The following is an 18,573-nucleotide window of genomic DNA, read 5'->3' on the forward strand; positions in this document are numbered from 1 at the left end:
ATAAACCATTGCTGTTGTGCTTATTTTTATTTATACAGGGAGTTGAACTTGTTACGATTTTCATACAAAATTGGTTATAACTTTGTAAATACCCTATATAACATTACAAAACTTTATATTTTTGTAATGCAGAAGTTAACAGGATTTCGAATATAAAATAAAATATAGGGTGTTCCACTTAAAAAAACATAAGTTAGGTCTGCCACTGTGTTATCGAACACTCTGTAACATTCTAACTAATTTTGTAATGTGAAACTCAAAGGTGGCTAAAATTTTTGTTTTTAACTTTTATTGCTATCTATTACTGTAGCGGAGCTATTGAGCTTTACCCTACTAATCAATCACCCTGTATCTGAAATGTTAAACTTTTTAGGCCATTTGTTAGAGGAGTCAATTTTATTTTTTTAATGTGTAGGGGGGATCAGTAGAAGCTTAAGTTCAAGTTTTTGGAGTCGCCACCCTTGTCCCCCGGCCGCTATCTTGGAAAAGGGGTGCAAAGGGGTTTCGCGGTATATCTCGTAAACTACCAACTCTATGGAAAATCTAATAAACGTAAAATGTAGCAACTTAAATTTTCTACAATTTTGTTTCAATTATTTTTTATTGTTAAGTGACCAACAAAAAAGATATAAACAAAAATAAGTAAAAATTTTTTAAGAAGTTTCCTTTTGGAGGTTATAACTTTTTTGCAGTTCATTTTACAATAAAATTACATTATAGCAATTTCCATTAAAAAGGTGTTTAATTCTATTTATTTATCTAGGTTTTACAGCGCTCCAAACTTGACCAGATTCTCGAATGCTCATAGGGATACAATAAAAACAAAACGTTAGGCTTAATTTTCTATCTTAATATTTTTTTATTCATACAATTTATTATGATTTTAACATTCCTTCTTCTTCTTTAAGTTCCATCTTCTATCGAAGGTTGGAAATCATCATAGCAATACGGACCCTGTTGACTGCCGCTCTAAATAGCTCTGCACTACTGCATTCGAACCATTCCCGTAAGTTTTTAAGCCAGGATGTTCTTCGTCTTCCCACATTTCGCTTTCCTCGGATTTTGCCTTGCATAACAAGTTGTAATAATGAGTATTTTTGCCCTCTCATCACATGTCCCAAGTACTCAAGTTTTCGTCTTTTGATAGTTAGTATTATTTCCGGTGGATTTCCTATCCTTCTAGTTACTTCCACGTTCGACATTCTTTGAATCCATGATATTCGTAGGATTCTTCTGTAACACCAAAAATTCAAAGGCGAACATTCCTATGCTATTATTAATCTATTTTTGACCTTTCTCTCCACTATAAAACTTAGAACCCTAAGCATATAGAAAAGGCACAAGAAGTTGTTTGAGGACAAATTCGCCGGTCCAGAAGAAGAATGACGCAACCGCAAAATGCAAAATTCTTCAGAAGAGCAAAAAAATGATTTTTAAATATTTAAAATAGGGATTAAATGAAGAGTAATCGTCCAGGAGCATCGGTATGGCGTTTGTGTTTTGACAACGATGGCTTTTATTTTCATCGATATTGGTTCGAATTTCAATATCTTAATTTAATCGCCCCATTTTCAACCCTATCTACAGTTGCGTCATTATGCATCTGAAACAAGGTCTAACATGGCGCGTATTTAAGTAACGACGCAACTACCCTATAGTGGCTCAGCACATTTTTACAGTTCGGTCTTTTTGTATCATCTTTACATAGTATTTTAGAAGTTAATTGCGCAATAAACAGGAATTGACAACATTTGCAGTTACGCCATTTTTCTTCTTTTAGCTACTTTTATTATTATAATTTATCCTAGGTGGCACAGCAGTCGGTCCCCCTCTATTTAACTTATTCTTACAGTTGTGCTACCTATTTGGCCACGTGCAGTCGAATTAAAAATTGTGGAAAGTATTTTGAGTTTTATAGATAATACTATTGAGAGTCTTGTGGGTAAAATTTATATTTTTGTGATTAGATAAGCATTTTGTGTTTTTTGTAAGAGCACACCATGAGTCGTGGTTATTTTATTTGTAAGAAACCTCTAGGGAAAATTATTTGTCAGTGGGAAAGTCGAGCCATCTTTACTCAATGTTGTCGGCGAACGTTTTTCGTCTCTTTATATGGCGGAAATAAAGACGATTCTCTGGAAACCCTGAGATACAAACGATTCGCTAAAACAGTGACAAAAAATGCATTTAATCTCTTCTCACTTCCTCCAACACAAGATGCAGCCAGTTTCCACAGACTCCGAGTGTATCACCAGATTCAGTCATGGCTCGGTAAACATTGTGATCCAGAAAAATGGGGCTGGAAAAAGCATGGAAAATTTTGGATACCAATCCAAACTTCCAAGCCTCCAGTACCCCCGAGCTTATGAAATTCATCTTTAGCAGAAACTGGAAAGTGCATGTGGTTGCCGAAGAGCAGACCTCAAATGTTCAGCAGTGTGCCTCTATTGTGGTGGTGAAAGTTACAGCAACATCGTGGACATATTAATATTAATTATTGAAGACAATGGATTGGTATGTGAATTACCGACAATGACGCCAACTCTAACTCTCATTATATCACAAAAAGTCACCCCGGATACTGATTCAGATCTTGACTCGCAGCCTGGACCATCGAAAAAAATGAAAAAATAATAACTATGATAGATCTTTTTCCAATTATAATAATAAATAATATTTTATATTAATTTTGTCTAGAAATTTTCCGTGGATTAGGCCTGTTGGGGATACCACACAAAAAACGCGCCTCCAGACTCTACCTCATAGGTGGCCGGGAAAGGGTCAAAAATAGCTTAATAATAGCATAGGAATGTTAAAATCATAATAAATAAATATATAGATAGAAAATTAAGCCCAAGGTTTTATTTTTATTGCATTCCTACGAGAATCCGAGAATCTGGTCAAGTTTGGAGCGCTGTAAAACCTAGATAAGTAAATAAAATTAAACAACTTTATAGTGGAAATTGTTCGTTTGAAAATCCTCTATAAAATCGCCATGATGTTATTTTGTTGTAAAATGAACGGAAAAAAGTTATAACCTCCAAAAAGAAACTTCTTACAAACTTTTCTCTTATTTTTGTTTATAACTTTTTTGTTGGTCACTTGACGATAAAAAGTAATAGATATAAAATTTTAGAAAATTTAATTTGCTACATTTTATTTGTAATTAAACTTTCTGTATGGTTGCTAGTTTAGGAGATACAGCGCGAAATCCCTCTGTTCTCCTTTTTCCAAGATGGCGGCCGGGGTACAAGGGCGGCGACCCCAAAAACTTGAATATAATCTTCTACTGAACACCCTTACAAATTAAAAAAAAAAAAAATAAAATTGACTCCTCTAAGAAATGCAACCCTAAATGTAACATTTCAATGGACTAATACCTACAAATACAACATCATGGATAACATCGAATGAAGAACAAATCATAGAAATTAAGACACGTGTTGAAGTAGTACGCATCATTCATTAAATTTAAAATGAACTTCTCTACTTTTCTTTATGGCTTGGAAGCATGGCTACTAAACAAGTTCATACAAATAAGTTGGCCGTCTTTGAATTTTGGGATTACAGAAGAATCCTATGTACATCATGGAAACAAAGAATGTCAAACGTGGAAGTAACTAGAAGGATCGGAAATAATATTATCTGTCAAAAAAAAAAGAAAACTTGTGTACTTGGATATGCCATGAGAGAGCAAAAACACTCAATATTATAACTTATTCTGCAAGGCAAAATTCGAGGAAAGCGAAATGTGCGAAGACGCAGAATATTCTGGCTTAAAAACTTAAGGGAATGATTTCAATGCAGTAGTGCAGAAGTATTTACAGCGGCGGTCAACGGGGTCCGCATAGCTATAATGATTTCCTACCTTCGATAGAAAATAGAACTTAAAGAAGAATGTCCAAAAATAAATCTAATAAGGTACCATAAACAGATTTTTATTGCTTATTATTCAAAATTTTGTTTAATTTTATATTTGTATTTTCTCTAAAGCTAAGATTATGTTATCTACATAAAACAGATGACTTATGACATCTGTTATGGGGAATTCTCACGACGAGGTCGAGGCGCGTGTTGAAGCGAGCTTCAAGTGGGTCCTAATTTAAACGTCGGCAAAGAGAGATATAATATATATATATATATATATATATATATATATATATATATATATATATATATATATATAAAATGAATAATTTTGGGGAATGCAGTCAATGTGTTTTGGGCTGATTAAAAGTGAAACACTTTGAACTTTTGTCAAGCTTTCGGACAATTTATTTCCTTTATCAAGACAATCTAAAAATACAAATGTTTAAATTTAGATGAAAACTAGAAAAATAAAAACTTACTGCTCGTGGTTTACAAAATAACTAACATACTTATAAAAAACATAAAAATTCTTTCTAAAAAATATAAATTGTAAACGTAAATTAATTTTGAAATATGTCAAAAAGACATTAATCATATGTAGTTAGACTACTTTAATAACTCGATAGATTGGGAAAGAAGTTAGTTAACAGTGTAGAAAATAATGATATAAAGATATAAGCAAATTTGAAGTTATAATTATTAGTAAGAAAAAAACTGATAGTAATGTAAAAAACGTTGATTTAGAATGTTATAAATATTTTTCTTTTGATACTGTTTAGTGAAATTTTAAAAAATAAGACCAAATTGTTTATAAAATGCATAAATTAGTAATATCAGATCTCAAAATTAAAGTCAAAGTTATTAAAAATTACAGTTAAAGTTAGTTAGTCAAAGCCAAAATGTTATTATAAATAATGCTTAGATTATTGATATCAGATCTCTTATTAATACAATTTGATTTTTTTATCCAAACCATTTCTTTAAATTCTCTTTTACGTAAATTTACTTCTCTTTCCAAAATTGTTGCTTCTTGAAAAATGAAAACATGATCCTCATTAATAACATGCTCTGCCAATGCACAAGAAGGGATATTTCTCTTGATATCACTTTTATGAGACGTTAGTCTAAGAGATAGGTTACGTGAAGTCTGTCCGATGTAACATTTACCACAAGTACTACAAGGTATGGAGTAAATAACATTAGAACTCTCCATAATTTTTAGCGGAGTCTTAGTTCTGGTATAAACACTGTTCAAAGTTTTGACATTTTTAGTAGCAATTTTAATGTTTTTGTTTTGTTTAAATAACTTAATTAATTTTGGTGTTAAAGATGGTAGATATGGTAAAGAAAAATAAGATAAGGTAGGCATACTTTCTATCTCTGTTCCTTGTTCATAACAACTTAAACTTATGACAGTAATATTTTAATAAATATAATTAATATTAATGTTTCAATATTGTTAATTATGTTTCAGCAAACCACGTGAAACTTGATCAATGCACTTTGGATAACAAAAAATTCTTGTGTAGCAACAATAAAACTTGCATAGATATTCACTCGGTATGTGATAATAAGTTAGATTGTCCCGATTATTCTGATGAAGGAAAACAGTGCAGTTCGTCTGCAATATCATGTAACAATAACAAATGTTCTCATACATGTATATCACTTCCAACCGGTCCAAAATGTTTGTGTCCGAATGGTTACCATACGCTTGATGATTCGAATTGTTTGGATATTAATGAATGTACAACTTATGGTAAGTATTTTTTAACCAATAATTATATTATGTACTAAATGTTAGCTATAGTATATAAATGTAATAGGTATAGTAAACTAAAGTATTAGGGCCCCCTCATACATACAACGTTTTAGTCGAACAACTATTTAGTCGAATCGTTAGCCCGTTCAAAGGACAATCTGACCCAAAAAAAATAAAGGAAGGATGAAAATTTGGGAAGAGGTAGCTGAAATTGTCCATTATTATATAAGAAAAAGTTTACAATTCTACACCCCCTCCATTTTACAAAAGTGGAGGGAAATACCCCCCTCTCGAAGGTGAAAAATATACATTCAAAATAAGTCCGGGATTTAATAAAATGACCAATTCTAAGCAACTTTTGTTCTATAGCGTTTTTTTCCCATGTCGATACTTTTCGAGTTATTTGCAAGTGAATATGTTCATTTTTAACAGAAAAAAACATGTTTTTGGGCAATTTTTCGGAGATAACTGAAAAAGTATTTCGGCGAAAAAAATATTCTTAGCAAAAATATAGCTTATAAAAAACTGAAAAACATGGCGTATGCTTGAGATCTGTAGACACAGTAGAAGTAGAGTTGTAGCTAATGAAAAGTAGGTTCTTCTTCATCAAATTCCAAATCGAATATTTCAATGTGAAATAACCACAAAACGGAGTACTTTTCGGGGAAAATTCATTTCAACTTTTTAAAAGGGTCACAAACAAAGCTTTTGATTGTGTAAATCACGACATCTTGATTACAAAACTAAATTTCTATGGAATTCGAGGTATTTCTTTGAATTGGTTCCAATCCTACTTGAATAATCGGAAACAACTAGTTAGAGCAAATGATACTGACTCTAGTCTCAAAAACATCGTATGTGGAGTACCACAAGGTTCAGTATTGGGTCCTATACTGTTCCTTATCTTTATAAATGACATCACTAATTTAAAAATCAATGGAAAAATTTTTCTTTTTGCTGATGATACCAGTATCACTTGGAGCAACTCAACTATTGCATCTCTTCATGAAACTATAACTTCGGATCTACTGACGATAAAGACCTGGTCTGACTCTAATTTACTCTCTTTTAACGTAAATAAAACAGTAACATTATCCTATAAAGGAGCTCTTCAACCTTTGCCACTTCATAACAGCCAGATCAGTACCGTTGATTCTGTAAAATTTCTTGGTATTTTTTTAGACAGCAACCTCAAATGGTCCCTTCATATCGATTCGTTAAGTAAGAAACTCGCCTCAGCTTGCTATGCAATACGATCTGCCTCAAGGGAACTCAATTTAGCATCTTCTAAAATAACATATTTTTCGTTGTTCGAGTCTCATCTTCGATATGGTCTTCCTTTTTGGGGTTCTAGTACAGCTGCTCAATTTGATGTCATTTTTAGATTGCAAAAAAGAGCAATAAGATATTTGTTTGGCCTCAGAAGATCTACACATTGCAGAAGTTACTTCAGAGATCACGAAATTTTAACACTTCCATCTTTATATATTCTAGAAACGGTTTGTTTAATTCGTAAACACCTTCATGTCTTTCCATCAAGGCCCAATCATCTTTACTCCACCAGAAATTCAATCTTTGATATTTATTTACCGATTCCATCCACTGAGTTAGTAAAGAAATCTATATTATATTCCGCAAAGAAACTGTACAATCATCTTCCGTTACAACTTAAATCTGCAACATCTTTCCCTAAGTTCCGTAAAATGACAAAAGCCTATCTATCCAAAAGACCATATTATTCAATAGAAGAATTTCTTAATGAATAACTAAGAAAATTGGGTTCCATGCGCAATAGCATAAACTTGTCAGTTCCTTATGTTGTACCTATTTTATTTTATTTGTTGTATGTTCAATTTGCAATTTATATATATTTTGCAATAAATTGTTTTTGTCTTGGCTTTTATATCTTATACTGTACATTATTGACGATTTATCTAATTTTAATAAATTGTAGTTTTTATTTGTTATTTATATTATGTTTTTCTTTTGACTGTATGTAAGCTTTGTCCATAAAATTGTAAAAATTTTCAGTGACAATAAAGCATATTTCTATTCTATTCTATTCTATTCTATTCTATTCTATTCTATTCTATTCTATAAAAAAAGTTTTTTTTGTTTATTTAAAAAAACTTGTAACACTAAAAGTAAGCGAGCTACGCTCAAAATATTGTTATTCCCTTTTATTTTTTGGTAAAAAAATCGAGAAAAACACCCCCTAATTAGCATCACAAATAAATTTTATCATTACCACTTCACAAGTTACTTTGCTTATGTATTATAGCCATACCATAACCAATTTTTGTCTAACAAGAAAACAAAAAAGTAAAAATATTCAGAAAAGCAAAACGTACATTTTATTACTCTTTAAGATTTTTGGTATTACTAATAATTTTTAAGTTAACTTCATGAACAATTCCATTTTTTTCAAAATTAAAAAAAATGTTTTATTTTAAACCCAATTTTTTTTTTCAAAAATGAGCACTTTAAACCATTGAAACTCAAAGAAAATATAAACAATACATCAGTAAAGTAACTTGTGAAGCGGTAACGAATAATTTTATTTGGGAAGCTAATTAGGGGGTGATTTTCGCGATTTTTGTACCAAAAAATAAAAGGGATCAACAATATTTTGAGCGTAACTCACTTATTTTTAATGTTAGAAGTTTTTTTTAAACAAAAATAAACTTTTTTTTTAACATTTTAAAAAGTTGTAATGAATTTTTCCCGAAAAGTGCTCTGTTTTTTGGTTTTTTCACATTGAAATATTCCATTTTCAATTTGACGAAGAAGAACCTACTTTTCATTAGCTACAACTCTACTTCTGCTGGGTCTGTAGACCTCACGCGTACACCGTTTTTTTAAATTTTTTATAGGCTATATTTTTACTAAGAATACTTTTTTCGATAGAATACTTACTTTTTGAGTTATCTGCGAAAAACCGTCCAAAAACATGTTTTTTTTTTTGCTAAAAATGAACATATTCACTCGCAAATAACTCGAAAACTATTGACTTAGCGAAAAATCTCTATAGAACAAAAGTTGCTTAGAATTAGTCATTTTATCAAATTCCGGGCTTATTTTGAACGTATATTTTTTCACTCCCGAGAAAATATTTTTCACCCCGTATTTCCCAATTTTTGTAAAATGGAGGGGATGTAGAATTGTAAACTTTTTCTTATACCGGGTGTCCACTTATATTTTCCCCCATTTTAACTGCCTATAACTTCTAAACAGCTCAAAATAGAAATATGCGGTTTTCGCTGAAATATTTTATTTAAGTAAAAGTTTTGTCTGAATGGATTGAATTTTTTATATCGCCTTCAAATACGAAAACAAAAATGGCGGATTTTTGAAAAAAACGTTGTTGACTTTTTTTTAATGGAACACCAAGTATATTTTTTTGTAAATTGAAAGAAAGGTCATTTACCTATCCAGCGATATAAAGTTTTTCAAAATCGATTGTCAAATCACTGAGTAATTAATTTTTAAAATGAGAGGTGTAACATTGATCTCACATACCTGAATAACATAACTAAGCAAAGTGATATTATGTTATGTGATTTCCACATTGCATCTCTCATTTTATAAATTAATTTCTGTCATTTGAGAACCGATTTTAAAATTTTTTATATCGCTGGATAGGTAAATGACTGTTTTTTTAAGTATTTAGGTAAATTACCATTTTTATATTGCTTTTAAATAAAAAATGGCGAATTTTTGAAAAAAAACGTTGTTGACTTTTTTATTAAAACACCCAGTATATTTTTTTGTAACTTGAAAAAATGGTCATTTACCTATCCAGCGATATAAAAATTTTAAAATCGGTTGTCAAATGAGTGAGAAATTAATTTTTAAAATGAAAGATGCAATGTGAAAATCACATAACATAATATCAATTTGCTTAGTTATGTTATTTAGGTATGCGATATCCACGTTGCACCTCTCATTTTAAAAAATAATTACTCAGTGATTTGAAAACCGATTTTGAAAAACTTTATATTGCTGGATAGGTGAATGACGTTTCTTTCAATTTACAAAAAAATATACTGGATGTTCCATTAAAAAAAAGTCAACAACGTTTTTTTCAAAAATCCGCCATTTTTGTTTTCGTATTTGAAAGCGATATAAAAAATTTAATCCATTCAGACAAAACTTTTACTAAAATAAAACATTTCAGCGAAAACCGCATATTTCTAACTTGAGCCGTTTAGAAGTTATAGGCAGTTAAAATGGGGGAAAATATAAGTGGACACCCGGTATAATAATAGACAATTTCAACTACATACCTCTTCCCAAATTTTCATCCTTCCTTTATTTTTTTTGAGGTTTTCGTAAAATTTTGTGTTCCCTGATCGGGCTACGTGAGGGTATTGCGATTTGTTCTCGACTGAACTATTTAGTTGTGTGGGGTGCGCAGTGGCTTAAGCGTAATCGAAAAAGGCGAAAAAAAAATTTTTTTTGCGATGGAAAAGTAATACCTCACAAAAGTTGCCCAATCAACTGTTAAGTATTTTGGTAAATTTTTTTCGAAATTGGAAAATATCTTCTGCCCCTCCCCCAAGACAATTAAAAATTTTGAAAAAATGTTCACAGACGAAAAAAATTTTTATTTCGAAACGAAAATATAATAGTTCACAAAAGTTGCCTAACACACTATTTAGTATTTTAGTAAAATTGCGTTGCAATAAAAAAATATTTTCTGCCCTCCACGGCAACTAAAAATTTGAAAAAATACATAAATATACGAATTTCTTTTGTATGGAAAATGTAATACCTTATAGAACTTAAATAAATAAATTCGGTTTAAATTGGAAAATATTTTCTGGTTTCACAAGGCAATTAAAAATATTACTTAAGAAAAAGAATGTGTGTGTACTTTGTACGCACGTAAGAAGTTATACTTCTATTATATGATTATATGATTATAAACGAAATTAATATACTTTTTATTTATATCTTATTTAAATATTAAATTAATTTATACTTACTACTTCTCAAACATTTTTATTAAAACAGTGCCAAAAATTAAAATAATAAAAAAATAAAACACACACAAACACACTAAAAATGCCAGAAATGATTTCTGAACATTAATTGTCGGAAAATTTTTTAACTAAATACGTATTTTCTGAAAATAAAATTATATAATAAATATACTTACAATCATAAAATGTATAAAAAAAAAATAAAAAAAAAAAAGTTTCTATTGGGATTCGAACCAACTTACCACGCGGCTGGTATTTGCGTTGTATTGGGATTCTCTCGCATTAAAACTGCGCCACAGAGACATCTTATCATTATGTGCGAAGATCGTCTAACTAAACAGATTAACCTTTTGACATTTTTAACTTATGTAAATTAAATTATTTTGATTTTGAATTGAAATGATTTAGAATTGAAAAAATACAACAAAACATAGAGTAAGAAGACAATATATTATGTAAATATAAATATAAATTATGTAAATAAAAGTATTACATACTACTTATGTATTTTGGTAGGTTCAAGGTAGGTATCGGAGCACGTATAACGACTAATAAATTTCGCAATCACTTGCGTCGTGCAAAGTGGCTATGTTCAAATATCATAACAAAATTTGATCAACTATTTATAAAACACTTACCAGTGAAAGATTCTTTAGCTTTGAATAAGCGAGATCTGCGGCACTCATACTAGGCACAGTTTGATGAGCTTTCACATTGGCATGAAACAATCATCTCTTCTATGTAAATAAGTCCAAAAATATAATATGAAAACTATTTAAAAAGGCAGTATAACCATTAACTAACTTTTTGTTTGTTGTTTCTCTTCCTAAAAATTTTAAAACGCAACAAGCATACATTATAACCAAACGCAGTCCCACAGCTGTGCCACAGCTGCCATATTGGATAATTTTTGTCATGTCATTTGAACATCCAATCAGAACAAAGTTATAATGCGCATGCGCCCGGTCGCTAGGTTTTCCCATATAAAATTTCACCGTCATTACGCCCGTAAAGAAGTATAACTTCAAAAAGTATACTAAAACATTATTTTTATAACAAAATAGCCTAACTGACTTATACGTCTCCCTGACGTCACCCAAGTTTTTTAATACTAAAATAAATATAAAGCAAAGTACAAAATTAGGTATATAAATATTACAAAAGAGGAATTGGTCGAAAGAAATATTCATGGCTCCGAAACCTTCGTCAATGGACTGGCTTATCAGCAGATCAATTGTTACATGCCGCACAAGATCGAGAACGATATCGGCAAATTGTTATGGAAGCTACCCACGCCTAAAAATTTGGGCACGGTACTTAAAGAAGAAGAAGAAATATTACAAAATAATATGGTAAAAGCATTCTATTCGAAGATGTCTTCCGATTAGCATTAAAGTGAGGCATCGTTTTTCTGGAATCAATTTTTATAATTTTTTATATATCCCTCAAATACGCTTTACAAACTGCTAGAGAAGCTTGCGTCACAATCGTTCTACACATTGTTTGTGGCAGTGACATTTCTCAATCTCAGTGTTAAAAGTCTAAGTTAGGATTCTTAATGAAATCTCGCAGATTGTCACTCGACAATCCAGAGAATATAAGTGGTTCTCTAAGGTGCTATTCTTGTTAGTTAATTAACTCAAAGTAGTCGTTTGAATCAAAATTTGTATAGGAGAAAGTCTGAAGACCCTCACGTTTTTTGATTTGGTCACTGGCAAACTTCTATTGATGTCCAAGGGGTAGATAATTTGAATGTCGCAGACATACAAACCACTGAAGCGGTTTTTAAGATGTCCTTCTAACAGCCGTATTACATCACTCTTAACGCCAGTATTTACGACTGTTTCGTCACATGCAATAGCTGGATTTAATACTTTCTGATATACCAGACAGCGGATACCCATATCCGAAATATTTGCACCCTGGCTCATGCACAAGTGTTATGTGTTCTTCCACGATCGATTGACTATAAAACTTGGTACTGTTTTTTACTTGAGCTAAAGATTTGTCTTTGTGTCGGTAACTTTCTTCTTTTACCGTTGTTCTCTCTGATTATATTTGTTTTTGTTTTCCCTATCAATCGAGCTTATCACCATTTTTCTGGGACCACTGTGATTTAATAGAACTTCGCGCTCATCCAGAGAGAGGCACTTTTTGAGGTTTGCTACAAAGGCAATTAATCAGAGTGTCACATTTGCATGCTGCAAGATCGAAACGTGTAGTTTTACTTCTGTTCTTAAAGCGTTGAATTTTATTTTTGTAAAATTCACTGTTTTGCCTATTCTTAAAGGTTTCATAAGTTTCATATATTTGCCATGATAGGCTTTTAAAAGCGGAATAATTCTTGTATGTTTAATTATTGAAATTAAAGCCTTTTTCCATATTTCCTCTAATTTAATTGCAACCAATTCGGCAATACCAGAAAATTCTGGCTCTTTCTTGCTAAGTTTTTTACCCTCTTGCAATTACAAAACTTCATCGCTTGTTTGTATTTCGGTAAAACATTTTCAGATATATTTGGTGGTTGCCCAAAAATGGGGCGGTCCACAGCACATCTTCATTTTATTCCCCATGGTCCTGGTTTATCTATTTTAAAAATCTTTAAATTACAAACAACAATAATAACAAAGTAAGACATCGCACCAAACATAAGTGAAAATTACACGCACGGACTCACATAGCGGGACATTTCAAAGGGGTTGGGGAGACTGAAAAAAAAAACAAATAAAATTTTAAATATCGTTTAAATTTGTAATTGACAACATTTTAAGTTTTCTTTAATTGATCTTAGATCGAGTTAGAACATATTTTATTCCAAATAATATAAATTGAAATTTCTCCATAAAAATCAGAAAATTCGCTTAGAAAAAAAAATTAAAAATACTAATATGCTGAAAAATAATACTAGCAAACATTTTCACGCTATTAGATATAACATTTCCAACTTTTATTTTTTCGATGCACCCTAGTGCGCATAAAATCGATAGTTGCATTGGAGATTTCAGTGTGTCGACATGTCGGAGTTAATACGTTGATGATTGATGATTCCTTGTAGAATTTTTTGTTGATACTTGAGATGGGCGCGGCACGTTGGACAATTGATTGTGCGAATATCCAGAATGTTGTGTAATTAATTAGCCAGTAGTAGCTGTAAAGTGCTCAATTCTTCAATTTTTTATGTTTGAAATACCTACATGTAATATTTGAATTTTTGCATTAAGTTTTTCGTTGTCTGTAAAGACTGTAATGAAGGAACTATTGAAAGTGCAAAGTTTTTGTCCTCATATACATCTTCCTATATATGCCAGTCAATGAGAGCAAGAACAGGATATTACCTCCGAATTCTATCCTACTGCATGTAGGTCTGGATCCCGCGTATGAAAAAAGTTAATTAATAGCAATTGATATATAAAAATATATAATGGATGAGACATCGGGTGGCAGTTCGCCACCCGAAAATAAGGACGTAGAGGAGGATAGGTATGTAATTAATTTTATATATTTAAATAATAGATATAGAACCGAGGATAAAGGTTCATATTTTGTATATATTGAGAGTACTGATAAGCATTTGGGAAGAATTTTCCCAATCCGGATTGGTCACGTTTTGTTGACTGACAGTTACATAAAATCCGATGTCATTGATATCAAATCAGTTGGTCTAAATCGCGTTAAAATTATTTTTAATTTATGTTCGGGACACTCAAAGATCCAGGTAGCTGACTACTTTTTTAGTTATTGTAGACCTATAGGAAGAAAACCTACCTGTTTCCTGCCTAGAGTTCGCGTCCGTTTTTTATTTATTAACAATTTAATGCAAAAATCGCGATTTTTTCGATTTTTTGGGCCCCATTCAAAAGCTAAACAGTTGACATAAAACTACAAAATTTAATTTTTTAGAACATTGAACATAAATATTGAACATGAAGGGGTGAGAACCGCCCCAAGATAAAAAGCACCATATAATATAAAGTAGACTTTGAATAAGGAGATAAGTAGAGGCTATTCCCAAAATTTCATTAAAATCCATTAGGTCTGTATCTCGCGTATGAAAAAAAAGTTGATTAATAGCAAGTTGAAAATTTGTTAATAGCTTAAAGGTGGCTAGTCGGACAAACTATAACATATAAGAACACTGGAACAGGGGAATTTTTAATTGTGAAACAGGTTAAAAATTTGGAACGGTCAGACCACGAAAACGTCACATGTATTTTGTCCGACAGAACTTCCAATTGATTTGTTACCCTTTCATTAAACTCTCATGCAAAAATCAGGCTGCTATTTATCACCAAATGGGAATTATAATGAGTGGAACACGTACCTAGAATATGTCAAATGACAGGAATTACGACAGGTGATAAATAGCAGTCTGATTTTTGCATGAGAGTTTAATAAAGGGTAAAAAATCAATTGGAAGTTGTGTCGGACAAAATGTACATGTGACGTTTTCGTGGTCTGACCGTTCCAAATTTTTAACCTGTTCCACAATTAAAACTTCCCCGGTTCCAGTGTTCCCATATATCAAAGTTTGTCCGACTAGACACCCTTAAGCTCTTAACAAATTTTCAGCTTGCTATTAATCAACTTTTTTTTCATACGCGCGATCCAGACCTACATGCAGCAGGATAGAATTCGGAGGTAATATCCTGTTCTTGCTCTCATTGACTGGCTTAATATTTTTGCTTCCGTCCACGTTTTTCCTCTCTTCTTAAGTGTGTCTCCCATCACGTCATCCCATGTTTTCCTTGGTCTGCCTCTTCCACGTTTGTGGTGAATTCTTGCTTCCCACACTTGTTTGACTGGTCGGTTGTCATTCATTCTCTGCAAATGTCCCCACCAACTTAATTGTTTATTTTCTACAAACTCCAACACAGACGGAATTTCTAATTCTGCTCTGACATCTACAGACATATCTTATTCTATCTCTCCTAGTTATCCCCTTGACCTTACGTAAATATTTCATATCCATCGCTTGTATTCTGCTTTTTTCTCTGTCATTAAGGACCCATGATTCAGACCCATAAGTTAGAATTGGTCTGAATATAACTTTGTATACATTCATCTTTGTGGCTTTTGATACTTCTCTTTTACTTATAAATCCTTTATTTAATGCATGGTATGTCCGAGCCGCCTTCTCTATTCTGTTATTTATTTCAACATTATGTTTGCCTGTTTCTTGTATAATTACTCCCAAATAGCGATACTGCGACACTTGCTCCAGTTCTTCATCTTGTAATTTAATTTTTAGATTTTGTTGTTCATGTGCTACTGCCATTACTTTGGTTTTACTTTTATGAAAAAATATATTTATCGATATTCTGGTGGAAAATGGGTTAATTAATCTTGAATAATTAGTTGAGTACTCGCCGAAAAAAATACATTTAAATAGGTACCTACTTATAACTCACTTTGAATTAATAATAAAAGATTTTTCAAAGCTTTAATTTTTGTAATGATTACTTTTTTGTAAAAACTGAAAATTTTTAAGTGAATTACGGAAAACCACTTTAAAACATGCATTTTTTCACGAAAAATTAAAATCTTTGATTTTTAATAACTCAAAAAGTATTGATTTATTTGAATAACTTTATATTAGAAATTCTGCTTATAGTTTGTCCTTCTATCGAGTTATTTTTAATAAAATAATTTTCACCCACGAGAAGGGGCGGTATCCACCCTCAGGGTAAAGGCGCAAGGTGGCACCATGTTACCTTTGTTTCTTGGGGTATCCTCTAACCACTCACCAATTTTCGTGAAAATCGATTAAGGTTCACCGAAATTGAAGGTAATAGTTGATTTTTACCTTCAGGGACTGCACTATACAAAAGAAATTGCAATTTATTGATCTAAATGCGCGTATTCTGGGACCTCATAAATTATTAAACGATATGTGGTCGCCAAATAATTAATTTAATTCACTTTAAGTACAACTCTCTCTTAAGCCGGGAAGATGGGGTGGTTTTCTTGCGAAGGGGTTGTAGCTCAATAATCGAAATGCGCGTGATTTAAGAGTTTATTCTTAGAATATATAAGCTATAGGAATTATATCCGCAATACGATATATCTTAATTTTTTTCAGCATGTTTCTCTTAAGTTAAATCAATTAAAGGTTTGTTTGGGGGTGAAAGGGATGAGCTCAAAAATTAAACTATATCATTTCAAGAGCTCATAAATAGCTCGTAATTCTGCTGCAAAAATCGATTTAATATCCCTATTTTTTAGTAATGGGAGGGGGCTGCATAGAGTTTAATGAAAGGGTAACAAATCAATTGGATGTTCTCCAAAATACATGGGACGTTTTCGTTATCTGATGTTCCAAATTTTTAAACTGTTTCACAATTAAAACTTCGCCTGTTCCAGTGTTCCCGTACATCAAAGTTTGTCCGACTAGACACCGTTAAGCTATTAACAAATTTTCAGCTCGCTATTAATCAACTTTTTTTGATACGCGGGATCCAGGTCTAACTGTCCATATTCCTCTGAATTGTATTAGTATTTCGTTTCATGTAATATTTTTTCTGCCATTATTGCCCTGGATACACCTTCTTTATCATCTTTTAACATCCATCAGTTGATTTTTTTGATCCTCTTCGATATTTTAATTTAGGTTCGCTTTTTTACTTCGATGTCCAGCACAAGCAACTGAGCTAATATTTGATTAACTAATCTAATTCTTTAGTGTTTCAAATATTCTTTGTTTAACTGGAGAAATCATTTAAATTTTATATTTACATATTTTGATAATTTTTTAGGATTTTGTGACCAAAAATGTAGAAACCTTCCTGGATCATACCAATGTTACTGTGATGATAAATACACACTCCAAGCCGATAAAAAAACATGTAAAGCAACTGGCAAAAGTGCAATAATGGTCTTTAGTTCCAAGCAGGAAATTCGAGCTTTAACCTTAGATTCTTTGGATTATTTTACAGTGGCTAAAGATTTACGACAAGTAGTCGGAATAGCATACGACGGAAATCATATCTACTGGACAGACATATTTACTGGACATGAATCTATATCGAGGTCTCTTGAAGATGGATCGAATAGGGAGGTTTGTATACGAGTTTTAATTAAGTTAAGTTTATTTCTGATTCGTATGTATGATGAAATTTTCAATTAAAACAAAAAATACCAATAAAGAAAAAAATATGAAAAAATAGTTATTAATGAAACAGTTCGTGAAGTATGCTTTTTGCGAACGCACGCGATGTTTATACATCGCGTAAGTTTCATACAATATTTTATCTACGATAAACAAATAAAAGAACTGTAACTCTTCGTCACTGGAATTCATTTCTATTCTACAATTTTTAAAACTTTGACATTTAAAAATTCTAACTTCTTTCAAACCACAAACCTGTCAAAACTTGTGTTGTAATTTATTGCTCACATGTCATCACCATGACAACCCGAAAGTTAAGGATATTTGCATATATGAAATTGTGCCAAAAGCAGTGCGAAACAGTAAATCCCATTTAAAATACATTGTTACTTCACGCACCTTTTAAATCCTTTACGCACTGCTATCTATAATGACAGTTTTCACAAACTAAAAACTTATACATAATATGAGATAGAGTAGATAAAATTTTTTAAGAAACTCTTTTCTTTAGTTACGAGTAACTAAAATTAAAAATAATATAAAAATCAACTAAAAAGCAAAAAAAAAAATTGAAAAAATCTAACACATTCGTCAAAGAAAAGCGGGATTCTTCATCGACTAAACGGTTTTCGCCTCACGCTTTTCTTTAACGAATGTGTTAGATTTTTAAATTTTGTTTGCTTTTTAGTTGATTTTTTTATATTTTTAATTTTAGTCACTCCTAACTAAAGAAAAAGCGTTTCTTAATTTGTTTTTCATATGTTTTTGTTTTTTACTTTTTAGTCTTACACTTTTACAGCATTAAAATATATCGTCATGTTTATTAAAATATGTAGGTATAAAACATATGA

The 18,573-nt window shown here is 31.3% G+C and overlaps 1 protein-coding gene across 1 annotated transcript in view; it reads left to right on the forward strand.

The window, feature by feature from the left end:
- The window catches only part of LOC126890264 (putative vitellogenin receptor), a 244,250-nt gene that overhangs the window by 2,931 nt on the left and 222,746 nt on the right, over positions 1 to 18,573 (forward strand). Inside the window, exons 2-3 of the mRNA XM_050659122.1 lie at positions 5,345 to 5,629; positions 17,370 to 17,671. Of these exons, the coding sequence (XP_050515079.1) occupies positions 5,345 to 5,629; positions 17,370 to 17,671 (587 nt within the window). The remainder of the gene's footprint in view (positions 1 to 5,344; positions 5,630 to 17,369; positions 17,672 to 18,573) is intronic.

This window comes from Diabrotica virgifera, chromosome 8 (assembly GCF_917563875.1).
Source record: "Diabrotica virgifera virgifera chromosome 8, PGI_DIABVI_V3a".
Taxonomy (NCBI): domain Eukaryota; kingdom Metazoa; phylum Arthropoda; class Insecta; order Coleoptera; family Chrysomelidae; genus Diabrotica; species Diabrotica virgifera.